We start from the raw sequence: 22,181 nt of genomic DNA, 5'->3' as shown, positions 1-22,181 counted from the left end.
ATAGTCAGGGAACACTTAGAGCAGTCCCAAGAAGCACAACGTCAAGTGTATAACAGGTCAGCCAGGGTAAGAAGCTTTAACCCAGGTGACCGCGTGTTGGTATTAGTGCCCACCGTAGAAAGCAAATTTCTTGCTAAGTGGCAAGGGCCTTATGAGATCATCGAAAAAGTGGGAAGTGTAAACTATAAAGTGTATCAACCAGGTAAACGGAAGCCAGAACAGTTGTACCATGTGAACTTAATTAAACCCTGGAAAGACAGAGAGACTCTAACAGCTGTAAGTGCCCCCTCTAGTGATAGCCCAGAGGTGCGGGTGTCAGAGACCCTGTCCAAATCCCAGAAGCAGGAAACTAAAGAGTTAGTACAAAGGAATTATGATGTGTTCTCAGAACTTCCAGGGCGCACCACAGCCATAAAACATGACATTGTCACCGAACCTGGAGTTCGGGTACGCTTAAAACCCTATAGAGTACCAGAAGCGCTTAGACAGGCCATATCTGGGGAGGTCCAGAAAATGTTAGACCTCGGGGTTATCGAGGAGTCTAAAAGTGAGTGGTCAAGCCCGATTGTGTTAATTCCAAAACCAGATGGCTCATTGCGCTTCTGTAATGACTTCCGGAAGCTGAACGAGGTATCAAAATTTGATGCCTACCCAATGCCAAGAGTTGATGAGTTAATTGAAAGACTTGGTCATGCTAGATATTTCTCTACCCTCGACTTAACTAAAGGTTACTGGCAAGTACCTCTTACCGATAGTGCCAAAGAGAAAACAGCGTTTGTCACCCCCGATGGTCTGTTTCAATATCTCTGTTTGCCTTTTGGGTTGCATGGGGCTCCAGCAACTTTTCAAAGGTTGATGGACATTGTTCTTAAACCCCATCGTCAGTATGCCTCGGCATATCTAGACGACATCATAATTTTTAGTGATGACTGGAAGAGTCATTTACCCAAAGTCCAGGCGGTGTTGAATTCCCTCAGAGAGGCGGGGTTGACAGCAAACCCAAAAAAAGTGTACTTTAGGCCTCGAGGAGGCACGTTACCTGGGGTATGTTATCGGGAGAGGTATAATAAAGCCACAAATAAATAAAGTGGAGGCTATCCAAGACTGGCCTCGTCCTTCGACAAAAAAACAAGTCAGGGCTTTTTTGGGAATTCTGGGGTATTACCGTAGGTTCATTCCCCAGTTTGCAACCATGGCAGCGCCCCTAACCGATCTTACCAAAGGAGGTAAGGCAGTTATGGTCAGCTGGAACCCAGAGGCTGAAAGGGCATTCCAAGAATTAAAAGTGGCCCTTTGTAATCAACCAGTCCTGATCACTCCAGATTTTAAAAAAGAGTTTGTCGTACAGACTGATGCTTCTGATGTGGGACTAGGTGCTGTCCTCTCCCAAGAAGTTGGTGGAGAGGAACACCCGGTAACATATTTGAGCAGGAAGCTCACACCTGCGGAGAGAAACTACAGTATAGTCGAGCGGGAGTGCTTAGCAATCAAGTGGGCCCTTGAATCCCTAAAGTACTATCTCTTAGGACGCTCCTTTAGATTAATCACTGACCACTCCCCACTTACATGGATGTACCAAGCCAAAGAGAGAAATGCAAGGGTCATGAGATGGTTTCTCAATTTGCAAAATTTCAAATTTACAGTGGAACACAGAGCAGGAAGGCTTCAGGGTAATGCCGATGCCCTATCCCGAACATACTGCCAGTTGGCAGACAGTGTCCGACCCCATAGGTTCGAACAGAGGGGGAGGGTATGTAAGACAGTGGCAGGGAAAGTCATAGACGGCAGGTACCTTTCCCCTAGAATCCTGTCTTATGGCATATAGACTGCAGGCTATTTCAATCTGTGTGGTAAGCTCCGGCTTACAAAGGGTGTTCTGTCCTGGGCTGGTAATCAGGAGAGCACCTGATTCTTTAAAAAGGAGTCAGCCCTCTCCATAGGGCTCTCTCTCCCTGGGTGTTGGAGGCAGTAAGCTGCTGCTAGAGAGAGACAAGGCTGTAAGTACTGCATTACTTGATCTATATCTGCTGTGTGTGTCCAGTGTCACATAGTGTGGCCCTGGTATAGAGAGGGACGTTTATTCTGTTTAGTTAGAGCTCAGACGAGCAGATTTTTATTTTCTGTTTTGCCTGAAGTGTAAAGGCTGTTTTTAGTTTCTTGGTCTGAGTGCTGCAATAAACTCAGGCAAGCCCTGTTTTGGACCCAAGCCGTGATGTCACTGTCTAAGTCTGTGCCAAATCCTCACCTGTGCCTACCCGTTTGATGCTAAAACCCCACATATGGTGGAGAATGCGGGCAAGCATCTCACTTAAAGAGACATACACCGAACTATAGGACTTTTGCTACAGCAAGCTGGAAGTTGTTGCTAAAGGCAACCAGCCACAAGTGAGTGTCTGGAGTGCGCTGATACTTGCATGTCCTGGCTGAAGGCTGCTGTAACACTGCAACAGGAGACTGTTAAAATGGAGGACCTTTTAAAACACTTGGTGCAGGCAAATGAGCTGCAGCGGCAGGCAAACGCATATCAGCAAAAGGTGCATGAGGAGGCCATGCGTGCCCAGGCTGAAACCAATGTTTTGCTGCTTGAATCCAACAGACAAGCCTTAAAGGAACAGCAGCAAACTAATCTGCAATTACAAGAGCAAATACAGAATGTGGCTAAGAGTGTGGCGCAGAGTGTGCAAACACCCCAACCCTTGCTTCCAACCACACGGGCTGCAGTACAGAAATCTATGCAAAAGATGACTCTCACGGATGATGTAGAGGCCTTTCTTGCGGTGTTTGAACGTGTAGCAGAGCGTGAACAGTTACCCGTGGATCAATGGGCAGGTGTGGTAGCGCCTTTTCTAACTGGAGAACCACAAAAGGCGTATTTTGATCTGAGTGAGCAGGATGCTAAGGTCTACGCGAAACTCAAGGGAGAGATCCTTGCTCGCTTAGGCGTAAACATGAGTGTGCGTGCCCGGAAGGTGCATAACTGGACTTTTTCTGAACAGTTACCTGCGCGGTCCCAAATGTATGACCTGGTCCACCTGGTAAGGAAATGGCTACAGCCAGAGGAGTCTACACCAGCGCAGATCGTGGAGAGAGTCGTGCTGGACAAGTATCTTTGTTCCTTACCTCCAAAGGTTCAGCGCTGGGTCGGTCAGGGCGACCCTAATGATGCCGAGGGGCTTGTCAACTTGGTTGAGAGGTACAGAGCTACTGAAAATCTAATCCAAGAAGTGCCTCCTGGACATTCCACCCTCAAGAACAGCAAATCGGCCGGATCATCTGGTAAGACTGTTCCGTTTACTAGAGGCGTGAATAATGTTGTAAAGGGAGGTGGCCTAGATGGGGAACAAACAGTGGAGAGGCGTTCCCAAGGGACAGTAGGGTCCAAACCTGGGTCGCAAAAAGACTGGGGCCGCATACAGTGTTGGCGTTGTCATGGACCTGGGCATATTGCTGCCAATTGCCCCCTTACTTCTGAGCCAATGGAGTGTGATACAGCCAGGCGAAGCTCTTTATATGCACGTTCTGTTTTCTCTGCTGAGACTGTGTCAGAAACTGGACAGCAAATATGTCATGTAAAGGTGGATGGTTATCCCGGGAGTGCTCTACTGGACTCTGGGAGTTTAGTTACTCTCATCCATGCCAGCTTGGTAGACCCTGGGACACTCACGGGACGTTACATAGGGGTCTTGTGCATACATGGGGACACCAAGGAGTATCCCACAGCTTTAGTCCAGCTAAAGAGTACTTGTGGAACTGTGTCCCATGAAGTGGGCGTGGTAGAGACCCTGATGCATAGTGTGATCCTGGGAAGAGACTTCCCATTGTTCTGGGACTTGTGGAAACAGAATGTACACTGCACTAGAAATGATGTTAATAATGAGAATGTGTGCCCTGTGATTAGTCCTGAGCCTTTTGATCAGGATACTGAGGTTCAAATGGTAGGGGTGACCACTATTGAATCTGACCGTTTTCCCCTAGCTGTTCTTGCAGGTGAAGCTGAGGAGCAGGAAGAAGCGTGTGACATGCCTGAGCTAGAGATGTCACGTGATAATTTTGGGACTGCTCAACTTAGAGATCCCACCTTATTAAGAGCTAGGGAAAATCCTAAAGTCATAAATGGTGAGCCCCAATACCCCAATGCTGACAAAGAGTTCCCATATATGGCCATTAACCAGGATCTACTGTATCGGGTAGATAAAATCCGTGGGGAGATAGTTGAGCAGCTGGCGGTGCCCCGGCCATACCGTAGAATGGTCTTAGACCTTGCTCACAAACACGCGATGGGAGGACACTTAGGTACTGAAAAGACCACACAACGCGTGTTTCAACGGTTTTACTGGCCCGGGGTTCACCGCGCAGTAGAAGACTACTGCAAGTCCTGCCCTGACTGTCAGCTGACGGCTCCCATGACACATTTTAGAAGTCCCCTGGTTCCGTTACCTATTATTGAAGTGCCCTTTGACAGGATTGCAATGGACCTGGTCGGCCCTTTGGTAAAATCCTCAAGGGGATTTCAGTATATTCTCGTGGTGTTGGATTACGCCACTCGTTACCCTGAGGCTATTCCTTTGCGGAATACCTCTTCAAAGTCCATAGCAAAAGAGCTCTTCAACATGTTTACCCGTACCGGCATACCCAAAGAGATCCTTACCGATCAAGGAACCCCCTTCATGTCTAAAGTCACGAAAGAGTTGTGTAAACTATTGAAAATTAAGCATCTACGTACATCGGTGTATCACCCACAAACTGACGGTCTTGTTGAAAGGTTTAATAAAACATTAAAGGGGATGTTGAAGAGGGTAGTGAGCAAAGATGGGAAGGACTGGGACTGTCTTCTGCCTTATTTGATGTTTGCAGTCCGTGAGGTGCCCCAATAGTCCACAGGTTTTTCCCCTTTTGAGCTAGTATATGGCAGACATCCTCGTGGACTGCTTGATATAGCAAAGGAAACTTGGGAACAGGAGACTACACCCTACAAGAGTGTCATTGAGCATATTTCTCTTATGCAAGACAGAATTGCTGCGGTCATGCCTATAGTCAGGGAACACTTAGAGCAGTCCCAAGAAGCACAACGTCAAGTGTATAACAGGTCAGCCAGGGTAAGAAGCTTTAACCCAGGTGACCGCGTGTTGGTATTAGTGCCCACCGTAGAAAGCAAATTTCTTGCTAAGTGGCAAGGGCCTTATGAGATCATCGAAAAAGTGGGAAGTGTAAACTATAAAGTGTATCAACCAGGTAAACGGAAGCCAGAACAGTTGTACCATGTGAACTTAATTAAACCCTGGAAAGACAGAGAGACTCTAACAGCTGTAAGTGCCCCCTCTAGTGATAGCCCAGAGGTGCGGGTGTCAGAGACCCTGTCCAAATCCCAGAAGCAGGAAACTAAAGAGTTAGTACAAAGGAATTATGATGTGTTCTCAGAACTTCCAGGGCGCACCACAGCCATAAAACATGACATTGTCACCGAACCTGGAGTTCGGGTACGCTTAAAACCCTATAGAGTACCAGAAGCGCTTAGACAGGCCATATCTGGGGAGGTCCAGAAAATGTTAGACCTCGGGGTTATCGAGGAGTCTAAAAGTGAGTGGTCAAGCCCGATTGTGTTAATTCCAAAACCAGATGGCTCATTGCGCTTCTGTAATGACTTCCGGAAGCTGAACGAGGTATCAAAATTTGATGCCTACCCAATGCCAAGAGTTGATGAGTTAATTGAAAGACTTGGTCATGCTAGATATTTCTCTACCCTCGACTTAACTAAAGGTTACTGGCAAGTACCTCTTACCGATAGTGCCAAAGAGAAAACAGCGTTTGTCACCCCCGATGGTCTGTTTCAATATCTCTGTTTGCCTTTTGGGTTGCATGGGGCTCCAGCAACTTTTCAAAGGTTGATGGACATTGTTCTTAAACCCCATCGTCAGTATGCCTCGGCATATCTAGACGACATCATAATTTTTAGTGATGACTGGAAGAGTCATTTACCCAAAGTCCAGGCGGTGTTGAATTCCCTCAGAGAGGCGGGGTTGACAGCAAACCCAAAAAAAGTGTACTTTAGGCCTCGAGGAGGCACGTTACCTGGGGTATGTTATCGGGAGAGGTATAATAAAGCCACAAATAAATAAAGTGGAGGCTATCCAAGACTGGCCTCGTCCTTCGACAAAAAAACAAGTCAGGGCTTTTTTGGGAATTCTGGGGTATTACCGTAGGTTCATTCCCCAGTTTGCAACCATGGCAGCGCCCCTAACCGATCTTACCAAAGGAGGTAAGGCAGTTATGGTCAGCTGGAACCCAGAGGCTGAAAGGGCATTCCAAGAATTAAAAGTGGCCCTTTGTAATCAACCAGTCCTGATCACTCCAGATTTTAAAAAAGAGTTTGTCGTACAGACTGATGCTTCTGATGTGGGACTAGGTGCTGTCCTCTCCCAAGAAGTTGGTGGAGAGGAACACCCGGTAACATATTTGAGCAGGAAGCTCACACCTGCGGAGAGAAACTACAGTATAGTCGAGCGGGAGTGCTTAGCAATCAAGTGGGCCCTTGAATCCCTAAAGTACTATCTCTTAGGACGCTCCTTTAGATTAATCACTGACCACTCCCCACTTACATGGATGTACCAAGCCAAAGAGAGAAATGCAAGGGTCATAAGATGGTTTCTCAATTTGCAAAATTTCAAATTTACAGTGGAACACAGAGCAGGAAGGCTTCAGGGTAATGCCGATGCCCTATCCCGAACATACTGCCAGTTGGCAGACAGTGTCCGACCCCATAGGTTCGAACAGAGGGGGAGGGTATGTAAGACAGTGGCAGGGAAAGTCATAGACGGCAGGTACCTTTCCCCTAGAATCCTGTCTTATGGCATATAGACTGCAGGCTATTTCAATCTGTGTGGTAAGCTCCGGCTTACAAAGGGTGTTCTGTCCTGGGCTGGTAATCAGGAGAGCACCTGATTCTTTAAAAAGGAGTCAGCCCTCTCCATAGGGCTCTCTCTCTCTCCCTGGGTGTTGGAGGCAGTAAGCTGCTGCTAGAGAGAGACAAGGCTGTAAGTACTGCATTACTTGATCTATATCTGCTGTGTGTGTCCAGTGTCACATAGTGTGGCCCTGGTATAGAGAGGGACGTTTATTCTGTTTAGTTAGAGCTCAGACGAGCAGGTTTTTATTTTCTGTTTTGCCTGAAGTGTAAAGGCTGTTTTTAGTTTCTTGGTCTGAGTGCTGCAATAAACTCAGGCAAGCCCTGTTTTTGGCCCAAGCCGTGATGTCACTGTCTAAGTCTGTGCCAAATCCTCACCTGTGCCTACCCGTTTGATGCTAAAACCCCACAATATATATATATATATATATATACATATACACTAGGTGATTCATCGCTCTTCACACCGTCGTAAGGGGCTGCGCCCCCTTAATTTGTGAACATTTGTATATGAGAAAGATGGTTAGAATTGTATGAAAGATGGCCTGTATTGCAACTTGAGTTATAGGTGAAATGTGTTAAATAGAGAGCATATGATGTAGAAGGGGGTGTGTATTGTTTTGTTTAATTAAAAAGCGGTTACAGAGTAAGATGTACATTGATAGTGTGGATGGTACAGTGACATTTGTGGGTGTGTGGGGGGGGGGCTGTGTGTGCATGTTGTTTAGGTGTGTGTGTGTGTGCAATAGTATAGTAGGGTGTTTCTGAGTCAGCGGCTCCCCACTGGCGGAGGTCACGACACAGGAAAACAGGAGGCTGGGTAGTGATAGGGGTGTGTGGGCATAAGGGGGACTAAAGAGGAGGGTGGGAGATACTGTGCAGCTTCTGCCAGTGGGTGAGGGTCCAGCGTGGCAGTACAGGAGTACAGGATGGTGGCCCTTAGTCAGTGTCTCCTCCTACTGGGTGGGAGTTCGGGTGCATGAGAGCAGGAGGCTGGGCTATGAGGCATGATAGGGGCATGTGGGCAAAACAGCGTCAGCGACTCCCCAGTGGTGGAAGTTACGGTTCAGGAGAGCAGGAAGCTGGGTAGTGATAGGGGTGTGTGAGTATACGGGGGACTAAAGAGGGGCTTAGGGGTGCCGTGAATCAAGGGAGGGAGGGGGTGCAGGTGTCGGCGAATCGCGGGAGAGGGCGGGGGTCCGCAAAGCGTGGGAGGGGGCGTGAATTGCGCGAGGGGGGGTTGCGAATCGCGGGATGGGGGGGGAAACACCTACAGTAAAACAGAACAGGTGTTATATATTATACAAAGAATTGGTTGATGATGTGTAGGTTGACGTGCACATAGTTCATAGTTGTCACTGGAAAAAAATTGCTCCAAGAAAAAATCAACACAGAAAGTTCAACACATGTAAATGTTGACATAAGTTTGGCACTTCATCGGTGTCCATGTCGACACATGAGAATGAATATAAAAACATTCAAAAAAAGAAAAATAAATCTTCAAAAACTCATGTCAACCTTTTTCATTGTCGACCATAGCCATGTCAGTGTTTTGCATGTGCCATTTAATCGTGGGGATGCCGTGAATGGAGGGGGGGAGGGAGGGAGGTGCATACCTCCCAACATGACCCTCTCCAGGAGGGACACATTGCTCTGTTTCTGGACTTTCTTCTTAATTTATGGATTACCATCACCTGTGCTTAAACACCTTTCTTATCAATTACCCTGTTTAAAACAGGTGATGACAATCATAAATTAAGATGGAAGTCCACAAACAGAGCATTCTGTCCCTCCTGGAGAGGGTCATGTTGGGAGGTATGGCGGTGTGGGGCGCTCACCTGGTGTGTCTGGTGAGTAGCTGTGTCTTTGCTGTGTAACATGGAGAGGCAGAGGGTGTCTGGCACTGTCTGTGGGCTCACTGGACTGGTTCTCTGTCATGTGAGTCAGAGACTCCACCCAGGGTTATATCTCCAGACACACTTTGAGTGACAGTTGTAGCCAAATGTATAAGAGATTCAAAAAAAGAAAAATAAATCTTCAAAAACTCATGTCAACCTTTTTCATTGTCGACCATAGTCGTGCCAGTGTTTTGCATGTGCCATTTAATCCTGGGGTTGCCGTGAATCGCGCGCGGGGGTGGGGGGGGAGGGAGGAGGTGAGGGGTGTCCGCGAATCACGGGAGGAGGGGTCGTGGGTGGATGCCGTGAATTGCGGGAGGGGGGGTTGTGGGTGCCGCAAATCGTGGGAAGGGGGGGGGGGCGCGGGGGGTTGCAGTGAATCGCGGGAGGGTGGGTCGTGGGGGCGGGGGGTTGCCGCAATGACAGGAGGGGGGGTCAGGGGTGGGGAATCGCGGTAGGCTGGGTCGTGGGGGGGCACCGTGAACCGCGGGAGGGGGGGCCCGGGGGGTTGGCGCGAAACGTGGGAGGGGGGGTCGCGGGGTGCCGCGAATCGCAGGAGGGGGGTGTGTCACGGGGTGGGGCCGCGAATCGCGGGAGTCACCGGGGGTGCCGCGATTTGCGGGGGGTGTGCTGCAAATCGCGGGGGGTGCCGCGAATCGCCACAAGAAAAAATCAACACAGAAAGGTCAACACATGTAAATGTTGACATAAGTGTGGCACTTCATTGGTGTCCATGTCGACACATGAGAATGAATATGAAAACATTGAAAAAGTGAAAAATAAATCTTGTCAACCTTTTTCATTGTCGACCATAGCCATGTCAGTGTTTTGCATGTGCCATTTAATCGTGGGGATCCCGTGAATAAGGGGGGGGGGGGAGGGAGGGAGGGAGGTGCATACCTCCCAACATGACCCTCTCCAGGAGGGACACATTGCTCTGTTTCTGGACTTTCTTCTTAATTTATGGATTACCATCACCTGTGCTTAAACACCTTTCTTATCAATTACCCTGTTTAAAACAGGTGATGACAATCATAATTTAAGATGGAAGTACACAAACAGAGCGTGGCGAGCGGACGCGAATACCTTCACAGGTAAACGCGTCCCTTCGCGGGCTTCACAGGTATCCTCGTCCCCTCGCGGGGCTCGCTGCGCTAGCCACGCTTCGGGCTCGGTGGCTCGCTGCGCTCGCCACACTATTCTATTCTCAACTCCACGCCGACGTGGATAGTGGGGGTATGAAAAGGTCGTAGGACGCGTACCGCCGCCCCTCGCGGGCTCGCTGCGCTCGCCACGCTTCGGGTTGACGTTGATCGTGGGGTGGCGTTAACAATTGTGGGGGCCATTTCACACTTCAGGGTGGCTATTTGGCCTCTGTGGGCCGTTTAACATTGATTCCTATGGAAAAATCGTGTCAATTGAGGCATTGAACAGAAAAATCGGGTCAATTGAGAAATTTAACATTGGTCCCTATGGGAAATCGTGGGCATCGCGTCGGTCGCGTCGCACCTGATTTTTAAGTGCATTCAATGCCCGCGATGGGCGCCGTGCTAGGTAAAGAGTACCCCGCTGACTTCCGCCGACGTCACCGGGGGCGGGGGGGCAGATTCCCGACGTGCGTGGTCAGGTGACGTCTCCGGCATCTGCTGGTTGCCTGGGTGATCCGGCGCCGGCGTCTGTATGGGGACAGCACAAAAAAAATCAAAGCAAAGACTTGAGGACCGCTTGAATACACCTTTTTGAAAAAACCCATTGAGTGCCGCTGTCTGTGTATATATCTCTATACCACCGGGCTATCTATTTGTATCCTGAAGGCACCTGGGAAGCTGTCCCATTAAGTTGGAGTGCCAAGCCGCAACATTGCATATATATATATATATATATATATTTTCTACCCTATATCAGTTGACATGTGTCGGGTCGACCACTGATGGTTGACAGGGTCAGAAGTTCGACACATGCATTAGGTCGACAATAGGAAGGCTGATAGTCAACAGGGCGACATGAGGTTTTTTCCCCTTTTCTTTTTTTTCTTGTGGGTATTTCGTGCCCTACCATCCACTACGGCGTGGTGGGAGAAGTAAATAAGGTTGACATGAGTCAAATTCCCTGTGATATGCCCTCAAGGATTTACAGGCCCATCACTAAAGTGTGAGCTCTTCGCTCCACAGCGAAGCGCCCTCACATGACCAGCTGCACTGGCTGTGCAGCCTAACTGGAAAACCAGGTGCAGGTCAGCCATATTACGGGTCGCGGTGGCTGCGTGTGACGTCACACCGCTAACCGCAGCCCCTTCCCCTGAGCGGTCCGGACACGCCTGTTCCAAGAGAATGCGGTTAAGCACATGCGCTCCCTACTGTGCGGAAATAGACTAATACTGCTTTCTGCACATCAGCAGGGATGTCTGAATCGGGCCCTCCCTTAGCCATGTAACCCGTGTTCTGCTCCCTTGTCTCCATCTTGTCCCCCCTGCTCACCCATACCTATAGGATCACCAAGTACTGACCTAATTGTCAGACTCTGCTTCTACCTTCAGGGAGCTTCCCCTGTCCTTATCCTGTGGCAGGGATAGTCCCTCCAGCTGCTGTGGAACTACATATCCCAGCATTCCCTGCCGTGGATTTTCTTATGAGGGCATTGTAGTGAATGCGGCCGGTTAGGCTGGGATGTGTAGTTCCACAGCAGCTGGAGTGCCTCTTGATGAAAACTGTTCTGTGAAATTTGCTTTATGTGTTTTATTTAAGATTCTGGATTGTATTTTTGTCCTGTAAATCTGGTGGTGCCTTAGAAATAAAAGATAATAACAATACAATTGTTTGATCATTTAAAAAAAAACCTGTACTTTTTGTAAAGTGACCTCCTTGATGATGATTTTTAACTTTTTCCTGGCAGGTTGTCGACATTGAGGTAAAGTTTGGTGAAGAAAACCACACGATTATCCCAAATCTGCTGCCCGGAACCAATTACTGTGTGTCAGTAGATGTGTCTACCTTTTTAAACCTCAAGCATTCTATCCCGTCTGCACTGAAATGTGTTATACCAGACCATTCTGAAGGTAAGTGTGGCCTCTCAGCCACTGCTGCCATAATACATTGTAGCTGTGGGCCCCATCCTAGGGGTGTCCTTTCCGCGTATGTACCACTGCAGTGACCCACCTGTCCCGGTATGTGCCTAATTCTTGTACCGAGAATAGTTATATCTGAGCGGCGCCTAGTTGGAAAAGTGACATAGCGGTAGACTCAGTTAGCGTCGGATCCATTTGTCATAATGGATCCGACACTACCTATTCAATGAGGCCAAATCCGACTGTCGGATTTGGCTGCTGCTGCTCACCCAGCCGGTGCTGGGACCGGGTGAACAACGGGACCACGGCGGCGTGACGGCGGTCAAAGGGCACCGGGTGAGCTACACCCGGCCTCAGGGCGGGACCATGTGAGTGAAGGGTGGACGGAGCCGGGTGAGAGGCTGCTGCTCACCCGATGCCGTCTTCTCTGTCTCGTCTCCTCAATCTGGCTTTTTTTAAATCTGATTGAGATTGTCGGAAACGGGGCCGATTTGGCTGGATTTCCGACAAAAGCAGGCAAATTGGCAAGTATTCCGCTAATCCACCTCGTTTCTGACAGAACATTTCGACCTGTCGGGAAAAAAATAGCCCTAATTGAATAGGTCGGAACCCCCTCCAACCTAAATCAGTCGGAAGCTGCAGTCTTTCCGTCAAGATGGCAGTTTGGACTCTAATTGAATACCGCCCATAGTAGGGCTTTCACCAACTATGTGGCCTATGGTGTATCTGAAAAAGGTTCATAAGCCCATCTCCAAGGGCAGATCGCTTTAGGGCAGTACCGATGGTGTAATGGTTAAGCATTCACGCCTCACAGCACTGAGGTCATGGTTTTGATTCCCACCAACTGTGCGGAGTTTGTATACTCTCCCCGTGCTTGCGTGGGTTTCCTCCGGGTACTCCGGTTTTCTCCCACACTCCAAAAAATATATTTGGCTCCCAACAAAATTAACCCTAGAATGTCTGCGTGTGCATGTACATATAGAATATAGATTGTAAGCTCCACTGGGGCAGGGACTGATGTGAATGTTAAAATATTCTCTGTTAAGCGCTGCGGTATATGTGTGCGCTATATAAGAAACTGGTAATAAATATGTTAAGATGATAAAAAAAATGTATGTGTGTATAATGCAAATGTTTTGTTTATCATTACAGAGAGTAATACACTCCTCATAGTAGGCATTGTGGTCTCTGCTGTCATCCTATTGGTCGTTTTGTTGCTTACCTTATTTGGACTCGACCAAGTCGGATATATCTCCATGGGGAAGAATTACTTTCCAAAATTCCTGGTATGCATGCTGTCCTTTTCTCATGTATTTTTAGTTTTTTTACTGCTTTGGGATTAATTCGATTAGCCGGGATTAATTATTGTGGATTTATTAATCTTCCGGGGCTATTCAATTCTAGCCCACAGGCTGCAGTAACCTGGATTTCTACAGACATCCGTTTTAAATGTCCTGGTCTTGTGTGCCACGATAACTTATAGCTCCAGGAACTCCTCCCAGACTCAAATGGGTTAACACGCTGAAGCGAGTAATGTACTGTGCAAGGAAAAGGAGCCGCAATTGAATAGCCAAGGCATAAAACACGAGACCCCCACCCTTTTTCACGGCGCAGTAAATTACCGCTGCTAGTTGAACCCGCCCCTTTGTGTCCCCACACAATATTATATTGATATGTCTGTAAACTGGGAGCCTGCCGGTCTCCTCTGATGTCCACAATGATGGGCTAGTTATGATCTGTCTGTAGCAGTTATTGTGTAGGTGACTCCATCCAGTAGTGTAACGCGTGATTGCTCAGACTCTCCTGGTGCTCTTACCTCATTATTGGGGAATCCAGAGATAAGGCTGTTTGCAGTTGTAGAACTCGCTAGTTATTTCCCCTTGAAGCCTGTGGCCTTGGAGTGCAGTGTGTGTGTGTGTGGGGGGGGGGGGATGCATTCCGTTCTTAACAATGGTGCCTACACATAGGGTCATTTCAGGGCATTTTCTAAGCTGACCTATTTTCACCAGATTGCTTAGAAAATGCCCCTACATCGCTCCGTGCGTAGGGGCCATAGAGGTAGCGATAACGATGCGTGGCCCCCGCGTCTCTATCACCCGGCAAATAATATTCGGCATGCTGGATAAATCTTGTCAGATCGCCAGTCAGGGCCAGCGGTCTCACCGGAGAACACTCCGTAGGGGGTGCGGCCTACAGATGGAGCCGCACACATTATTGAATCCCCACGCGCGACATGTTGATTGGCACTCGCCAAGTGTGTGCATCTAGGTGCCGATTCAGACTCGTTCATTCAGGGCTGAATTTGGCCCCGTGTTTGCTGGTGGGGGGAGCTTAACGGCTTTGTCGAGTTTCACAGTTGCCGAGCTGTTTGTACCAAGCAGGGAGGGCCGGGGGGGGTGATAGAAGGGGACCAGCATTTTGTGTGTGTCCCCATACACACACACACTGGCCATTCCCCAGGACACGCAGGCGTGGCAATGCCTGCTTGAGGCGGGTGTCTGCCATCACATGACGTCAGCGCCCGCCCCCTTTTCGGCGAACTGCAGCCGGTATAAAAGTCAGTTTAGACTGAATTTTTTTACCAAAGGGGGGGGGGAGAATGATTCGAGGATGTGCGATCAACGAATGATTTTCTATCCCGTTCGGCCACATGCGAGGGGAGGTCTGAATCAGGCCCCTATTTCGGTCTCGTGGTTCGTAGAAGCGCATTGAGCGGCAATAGCGCAGCTAGCGATTCTGCTGGGTGACATTGGCGCAACAAACTAGCAAGAGAGGCTGTGGAGCAGCGACGATGAGCGCGGCTATATATATATATATATCCAGACCAGGAGCTTGAGGGACTTTCTCAGTCTCCTGGAATAGAATTCCCGCCCCCCTTCTTTCCCCACCATCCGCTTCCCCTGCAAGCCCCCACAGTTTGCTTTCTGGTACTGGAAGAAGGCCACAGAACATCTGTTGGTGCCACTAGGCAGGAAGCAGGACCGTAGACAGCACTGGCTGCCAGCCAATTGGAGATTCCAGGCCAGCAGATAATCAGGAGGGGCCGCTTCTAAATTCCTTCCGGTCCACGAGCTACGATTGGCTCGTGACAGGCTCCAAATCCAAAATGCATTAGGCAGTTCAGCTTCCTGCCATTATACACCTATGTCGCCCTCTTGTGGTTCAGGCCCGGTACTCCTCAGTCTACCCGAAGCCGTCGGTATAAATATTTCTTACTTTATGACCATAGTGGAGGGTGGACAAGCCTGACGTTATGTGATCTTGGTGTGTGTATCATGGTGTGTCTCTAACAGAACCCATTTTCTTTATCTTCAAGAAATCCATCCCGGCATCAGTAAGTGTATTAAGTGGAAGCAATGAATCTAGTTCGCCAATATACATTGACCCCGTGGAGATCATGGAGGTGAAGGATATTGTGGACACTGAAACATCCTGTGGAGAAGGCTACGCAAGCAGACATAAGCTACTGACGAATTCTCTAATCAGTGACACGAGTGGCACAACCAGTAGCGGTCAGCTACCCTCGTCTATGTCTTCATCTGAAGAGTCCAGTGGACCACCCGGTGACTCTTCTGAAGAAGACACTTCTAGGCAGCTTCCAGCAGGACTGGGCGTCTCTGCAGTATCGGAAGGCAGCTCATCTTCCAATGCACATTTGCCAGTGAATACGCCGAGTAAGACTTCAAGCTCCCTGTTCAACAACAGTGGTGTTTTCGACATCAATTTAAACTCTGTATCCATTGCTGATCCGGAGGATGCATGGACAGGCTTCGAAGGGGCTCTAAAGGCGGAGCCAGTGGTTTTAATGAGCCCCCACCAAGCTGGAAGTCTGTTGGACACAGATAATTGCGGAGATCTCCCCTGTGTAATCAGTGTTGATGAACTAAGAGCACCCGCCTACGAGGGCGCAAGCAGTGAGGAAGAGGAGGAGGACAGTAACGCAAATGACTGTTATGATGAACACGTTCCCTCTGGCTACATGAGGAGATGACTGGGACATTGTGTAGTATGTTTACTGGTCCTTACTGGTAGGGTTTTTTTTTTTTTTTTTTTTAACAAGAAGCTATAGGGTCATCCTATATTAACAGGTCAATACATAACCTCTGTTTTTATATACAACCACATGTTTACAATAATGGAACCATTTTTATTCTTCACCAATTATGATGTTACAGTACGACCATATTCTAACCTGTTTTTTACCACTTGTTATTCTCCACCGTTATTTTACAGCTAAACCATTTCAAATCTTGAGCTGGCTTCTGTGCAGGTTTCTTCCAACCCTCTAGCCGCCCCATTTGTATTGGTTTGTAGGTGTTCTATTATTTCTGTGCCCTGTATTCATTCGGTCACAAGCTAGGCCAGGCACGGATTCAGAGGGGAGCAAATTGGGCAATTGATGTCCCCCCTAGGCTATAAAACACCTACTGTCAGCCAGGACAAACAAACACTCTCTGAAGTTCTGCTACCTCCCTCCCTCTCCCTGGCCGGCTGCTAGCGTTTGTCAGTGGAGTGAGCTCCCAGACGCAGGTCACATTAGATGCCTCTACTGCAATGAATCAACATCATTTGTTGATTGAGGCTGCTTTTATCTTCTCAGCATCTCCAGTCCACAGTGCTGATAAGAGGCTCAGGAAGTTTACCAGCAAGGTAACAATACTTTGCATAACACTAAAGGTGCCCACACACTAGAAAGATCTGCGATCGTAAGATGTGCGCATAAATTGGCCTTAAAATCTTTTTTCCGTCCTGGACAAAAGATTTCAGGCAAGCGCACATCTGTACCAAATATTTTTCTTGAGATCCCGTGTGCGTTCCTGTGGATCTTTTGTTAAATCTTCTGATCTTTTGTGCAGCACGTAAGATCAGAAGATTCAGCTAAAGATCCACAGGAGCGCGCCTCGAACCAAAAACGGCCGATTTTCGACCGATTATCGGTAAACATCGGACGATTTATCGGAAATCGGCCCAAAAATCGTTCTAGTGTGTGGGCACCTTAAAACGGCTTCAACATTCCGTCATGCACATAATGCTTTTGACATTTTTACCATTGAAAAAAGGTATGGAATCTGAATTGAATATAAAACATTCTCCTGCATACTTTGAACTAATGGGTGCAGGGCAGAGAGCTTGAGTGTTGTGTCCCTGGCACAGATATACAGTTAAGCTGTAGCAGCGGTGGTCAGTAGGGGTTAATGTGTCTGCAATGCAGTGTTAAGGCCCCCATACATTAGGCCGACTTGTCCTAGGGACAAGTCGGACCCAATTTACCTGCGAGCCACCCGGCAGCTCCTCGGGAGGCTCACATACAATTTGGCACTTGATGTGCCATTTTTTACATGGGATAAATCGCATGCGATTTATCCCATGTAAAAAAAAAACCGGGGGAGCTGCAGGGCGGTGAGGAGTAGTGGGGGCGGGTAGCGGCGGAGGTGGTGGGGGCGGATGCGGTGAGCGCTGCTGACCTGGCCGGGCAGTGTACTTACACATAGCAGCAGCGGGGACAGGACTCGTAGTGGCGGCTATTAGATTTTTTAAAATACTTGTCAAATGACCGGCCGCTCTCTGATTGGCCGGAGAGCTCTCAGCCAATCAGAGCGGCCGGTCATTTGACAAGTATTTTAAAAATATAATAGCCGCCACTGCGCGTCCCGTCCCCGCCGCTGCTATGTGTAAGTACACTGCCCGGCCAGGTCAGTCAGCAGCACTCGCTCAGGGACCCGCTGCCCGCCCCACTGCTCCCCCGGTGTCTGCATTCATATGCATACAGGGAGGTCGGACGTGATCGTATGTACAGACCGTCCGACCTCCCTGATCCGTTCCGATGCGCACGGGACCGCGCATCGGAACGGATCAGATATCACACACCTACGATTTTGGGCCGATATCACCCGATTATCGGCACAAAGTGCCGAAATCGGATGAAATCGTCCCAAAATCGCATAGTGTATGGGGGCCTTTACACTGGCTTCCATGGACATTTTTTGAGTAACAGACTTTTTTTTTTTTTTTCAATAAATAACTGGGAAAGAAGGGGAGAAGTCCCCTGTAACCTAAAGGGACAGATTATTCAATTAGTATCCGTGTTTACAATATATTTATTGTTGTGACAGAGGAGTCAATGGAAAGGGGAGGAGTCAAGACTGAGAAGGGGAGGAGTTGGGACGAGGGGAGGGTCAAGATTAAACAGTAAAACCAACCCTACCTAGAAGAAAAGTCTAGATCCGACCCTGGCCTGGGCTGGGATGAGCACAGAAGGCAAACATCCATGGTCTCTCCTACACTGTGGTCTTTCCACCGTGATGCTGACCAACCTCCGATTACTATCTCCTGTGCCACACCAAGGGCCTGATACAGCAAGGCTGTATGCTCACGCGTTCATTGCCGGGAATGGAGGGCGTGAGTGCCACATTTCCGTGGTGCTTACCGCGCCAGGAGCCGCGGCTCCATCAGTATATGGAATAATCTGAGCAGGATATAGCATTTCCTGGGTAGTTCAGGACTGGCCTTGGCAAACCTAGAATGATTGGAGAGAGATAAAGTACCAGCCAATCAGCTCCTAACTGCCATGTCACAGGCTGTGTTTGAAAAATGAAAGGAGCTGATTGCTTGGTACTTAAACTCTTTTCCTAGCTTTGATTCATAAAAATTTGTTCACATACTGTACATCTATCCTCCGTGCAATATGTCACATTATACATAACGAATAGGACACACAAGCAGCTTCTGCTGATTCAAATGATATGCAGCATGCCTATATTCAGTGTGTGTTACTTGACGCTGTATTTGCCTAAGAGATGGAAGGTTACAATGTTTTCCTGTAAAACAGTGGAACGTAGCTGGAGTCAGGTAGCATTCTCTCTTTCCCTGTCCCTCACTCTCACGCTGTCTCTCCCTCTCTCTCTCTCCCTGACGCACGCACCTGTTCTCTCTCTCTCCGACATGCTCTTACTCCTTGTCACTCTCACTCTCTCTCCCTCCTTCGTTCTCTCTCTCTCTCACACACTCTCTCTCTCTCTCTTATTGACACTTTCTCCCTGACATTCCTTTTCTGTGCCTCACGCTCTCCCAAAAGATAGCAGCCCTGCACCTAGCTTCGCAGCCAGGATCACACAACCAGGGGGCTATGGGTAATATGGTAGGCTACATTGAGGTGGAGGGACCCAGTGTGCCCGCCAGCCTTGCCTTGTCCTTGGTGTCCCCCCCCACCCCCGCAAGCTACCAGTGGTAGGCTGCATATACCCGCTGCCTAATGAACAGGTAAATGCCACCCGGATGAACACCTCCGCCAGCCCGTGAATCCCGCAAGGGGATGTGTATGCCGGCTGATCGCCGAATTGGGGGCGAGCGCTGATGTCCTGTTACTTCAGCCGCCTGCCCTGAGCATTCATAGTCACGCCTGACTTCTCAGGGTCGCCCCTGGCCCTCCCCGCCACAAGCGAATGGCTCGGCAAGTGTAAAACATCAGGGAGGGGCTGAATTCGGACCCGTACAAACAGGCCTTAATCGGCCCTGAGCTGCATCCAACATCGCGTCCACAGGGGCGTGGTATAAAGGATCTTGTATATAAAGTAGACATGACATTGCTGACCTTTTCAACTGTCTACATTCTGCCTGTTGACCTTATGGTGTCGACTTATTGACGGTCTATAGTGTCTCGCCATAGTCACAGCGTAAGCACCACAAATACTTTTACTACAATATTCTTTTTTTTTTTTTTTGCTTCCTGGAAGATAGAACAGTGATAGTCATTGTTCTAGAGCCGTTGCCTGCGGGGCTGTAGTCACAGTGTGAGCGGTAGGCAATTGCTAAACCCCATATAAGTCTGGTTACACACTAGACTAGTATTACTGAAAGGAATGTCTGCTAGGCAAGCAGGACACAGGGGCCGATTCAGCGACGGACACAGTCCTGTTGCGTTCGCAATGGTCTGCGCATGAGCCGGTGTTGCAGTGAGCATGTCTCACACCGGTGCTGCAGCTCCGGTTACTGTGCCCGGTTAGCCACCGCCTGACTGATAAGCCACCAGTACTTTGAGCCTGTGACAGGAAGTGGTTGAGAAAAAGGGGGTGTGTCTGTGTCCCCAGATGCACAGGTGTGCCGAACATCCTGAGTAACCAAGGTGTTGCGCACATGACCGAAGGGTTGGCCAATGTTCCTGCTGTGGAACCGATGCTGTATCTTCAGATGCACGCAGCGCATATGGTAGTGGCTGGTAGTGGGCGGCTGTTTACAGAAGACGCCGCCTGCAGATTTGCATATGCACTCGTCCTCTGCGACCAATGATGTAACCCCAATTCACACTGCATCCACCTCAGAATCAGACCCTGTCGACCTAACCCATGTCAACATAAAGTCTTGTTGACCTATCTGCATGTCGACCTAGTGGTGTCGACCTATTGCTTGTCGACTTAATTGGGGGTGATCCAATGACCGTATCCCGTTCATAGCACCGAGTAAGCCAACACTTACTCGGCGCTGCGCTGATGTCAGCAGTCCTCCCAAGGGCCGTGCCATGCCTGCGTTTTCTAGGGCACTCCCAGAAAACACCAGCGTTCCGCCCCCAAACACCCAGCACCTGTCAATAAACTTGCAGACGGCCAGTGATGGCTAGCCATCGCGGGCTGTGATCCCAAGGACGGCTCGCACTGGGAACCGCTCGCATGTGTATAACCGCTCGGGCTGCGAATTGGCAGCCTAGCAATTGGGTTTGAAGCAGGACGCAAGGGTCCAGTGCTGTGTATTCGGTATCAGCAAATCTGAGAGATTATGTTGACAGGTTCGGAAGGTCGACAGTGAAAAGGTTGACATGAGGTTTTTCACATTTTTGTGTCCTGAATTTCACTGTACCAGTGCCCACCGCCATGCTTTGGGCACGGAGCCTTGCCACGCTTGGTACACTGTTATATCTCCCTCCACACCCTAGTGGATGGTAGAGTATGAAATCAGCACAGGCCGGCTAAAACAAAAATAAAAAAACGTGAAAAACTCATGTCGTCCTTCCCATTGTCGACCTAATGCTTGAGCTGACCTTCCGACCCTGTCGACCTAATGTATGTCGACTGTCTTAGACCTTGCGACTGCATCCCAAATATATGCTTCTCTGTCACCAACCCCCCCAAATGCTGGCAAGATGCCAATAACATTGTAATACCATAGTGCAGGGGTGTCAAACTCAAATTCATCGGGGGCCGCATCAGCAGTTTGGTCACCCTCAATGGGCCGCTGTATAATAATAATGCAATGACACCACAGGCTGCTCCCGCTGTATAATAATAATGCAATGACACCACAGGCTGCTCCCGCTGTATAATAATAATGCAATGACACCACAGGCTGCTCCCGCTGTATAATAATAATGCAATGACACCACAGGCTGCTCCCGCTGTATAATAATAATGCAATGACACCACAGGCTGCTCCCGGTGTATAATATAACAATAGTAATGCCATGACACAAATTATTATACAGGGGGAGCAGCCTGTGGTGTCATTGCCGTGGAGGCTGGCGGCCATGTTCCTGTGGCCGCAGACATCTTAAAAGACCACAGGAACATGGCCGCCGGCAGTGCAAAAAAAACTCTCAAAAAAGAGAATAAAAGGTGAAGGCTGGCGGCTGGGCGGGCCACATGACGAGGTCTGTCGGGCCGGATTTGGCCCGCGGGCCTTGTGTTTGACACCCGTGCCATAGTGCAACCGGAGCTGCAGCACCATCGCGGGATATGTGCACTGTGGCACTGATGCATCTGCAGATCAGAAGAGATCGCTCACTTGTGAACGAATCAGAACATCGACCACTTACAACTCACACCCACAGTCTCTAGTGAATGGTACTGTCCCAAAGAGCTGCACTATGAGTAATCTATATACACAGTATATTAGTACGTATATAAGCGGAGGTAGGTCGGGCTTCTATTGTCTGAAACGTTGTGAGTTCTTGTCTTGCTCATCTCCATGTAAGAAGTTCTTCAGCTGAAGGCACCTCCAAATCTCTGAATTAGCTAAGTCCCACTTTGCCTGACTTTCCTCATTTGGGAGAACTTCAGGAGAGACCAACAGTTGGCAGGCAGGCGTGGGCCGCAACCTAAATAAGGCAGAACCGGGAGGAGAAGGCTGCAATGATGAGATATGGTAATCATCCTCATGTATCACGCGAGGATGGGACCACTCAGAAGACCATCAGGGAAGGCCATAAGGAGAGCTGCAGATACAAGTGGTAAGACACAAGCCACAGTACCGTTCAACACACCCTCCCTGGAAGGAGCAGGACATGATCCCAGCGTGTGTGCATCACTATATACTGCCTACAGAATCCTCC

General features: G+C 49.0%; 1 protein-coding gene across 3 annotated transcripts in view; it reads left to right on the top strand.

Moving 5' to 3' along the window:
- LOC146059512 (uncharacterized) overlaps positions 1-16,114 on the top strand; it is a 36,341-nt gene extending 20,227 nt beyond the window's left edge. For all 3 annotated transcript variants that reach the window (XM_083171806.1, XM_083171805.1, XM_083171807.1), the window contains 3 exons: positions 11,692-11,854; positions 13,016-13,149; positions 15,180-16,114. In XM_083171806.1, the coding sequence (XP_083027932.1) occupies positions 11,692-11,854; positions 13,016-13,149; positions 15,180-15,854 (972 nt within the window). In that variant the 3' untranslated portion in view covers positions 15,855-16,114. The remainder of the gene's footprint in view (positions 1-11,691; positions 11,855-13,015; positions 13,150-15,179) is intronic.
- Positions 16,115-22,181: the final 6,067 nt, after the last annotated feature.

Source organism: Crinia signifera, chromosome 2 (genome assembly GCF_055691185.1).
Source record: "Crinia signifera chromosome 2, ASM5569118v1, whole genome shotgun sequence".
Classification (NCBI taxonomy): domain Eukaryota; kingdom Metazoa; phylum Chordata; class Amphibia; order Anura; family Myobatrachidae; genus Crinia; species Crinia signifera.
The sequence above is the reverse complement of the archived record's forward strand: the minus strand, read 5'-3'. Positions and strand labels throughout refer to the sequence as shown.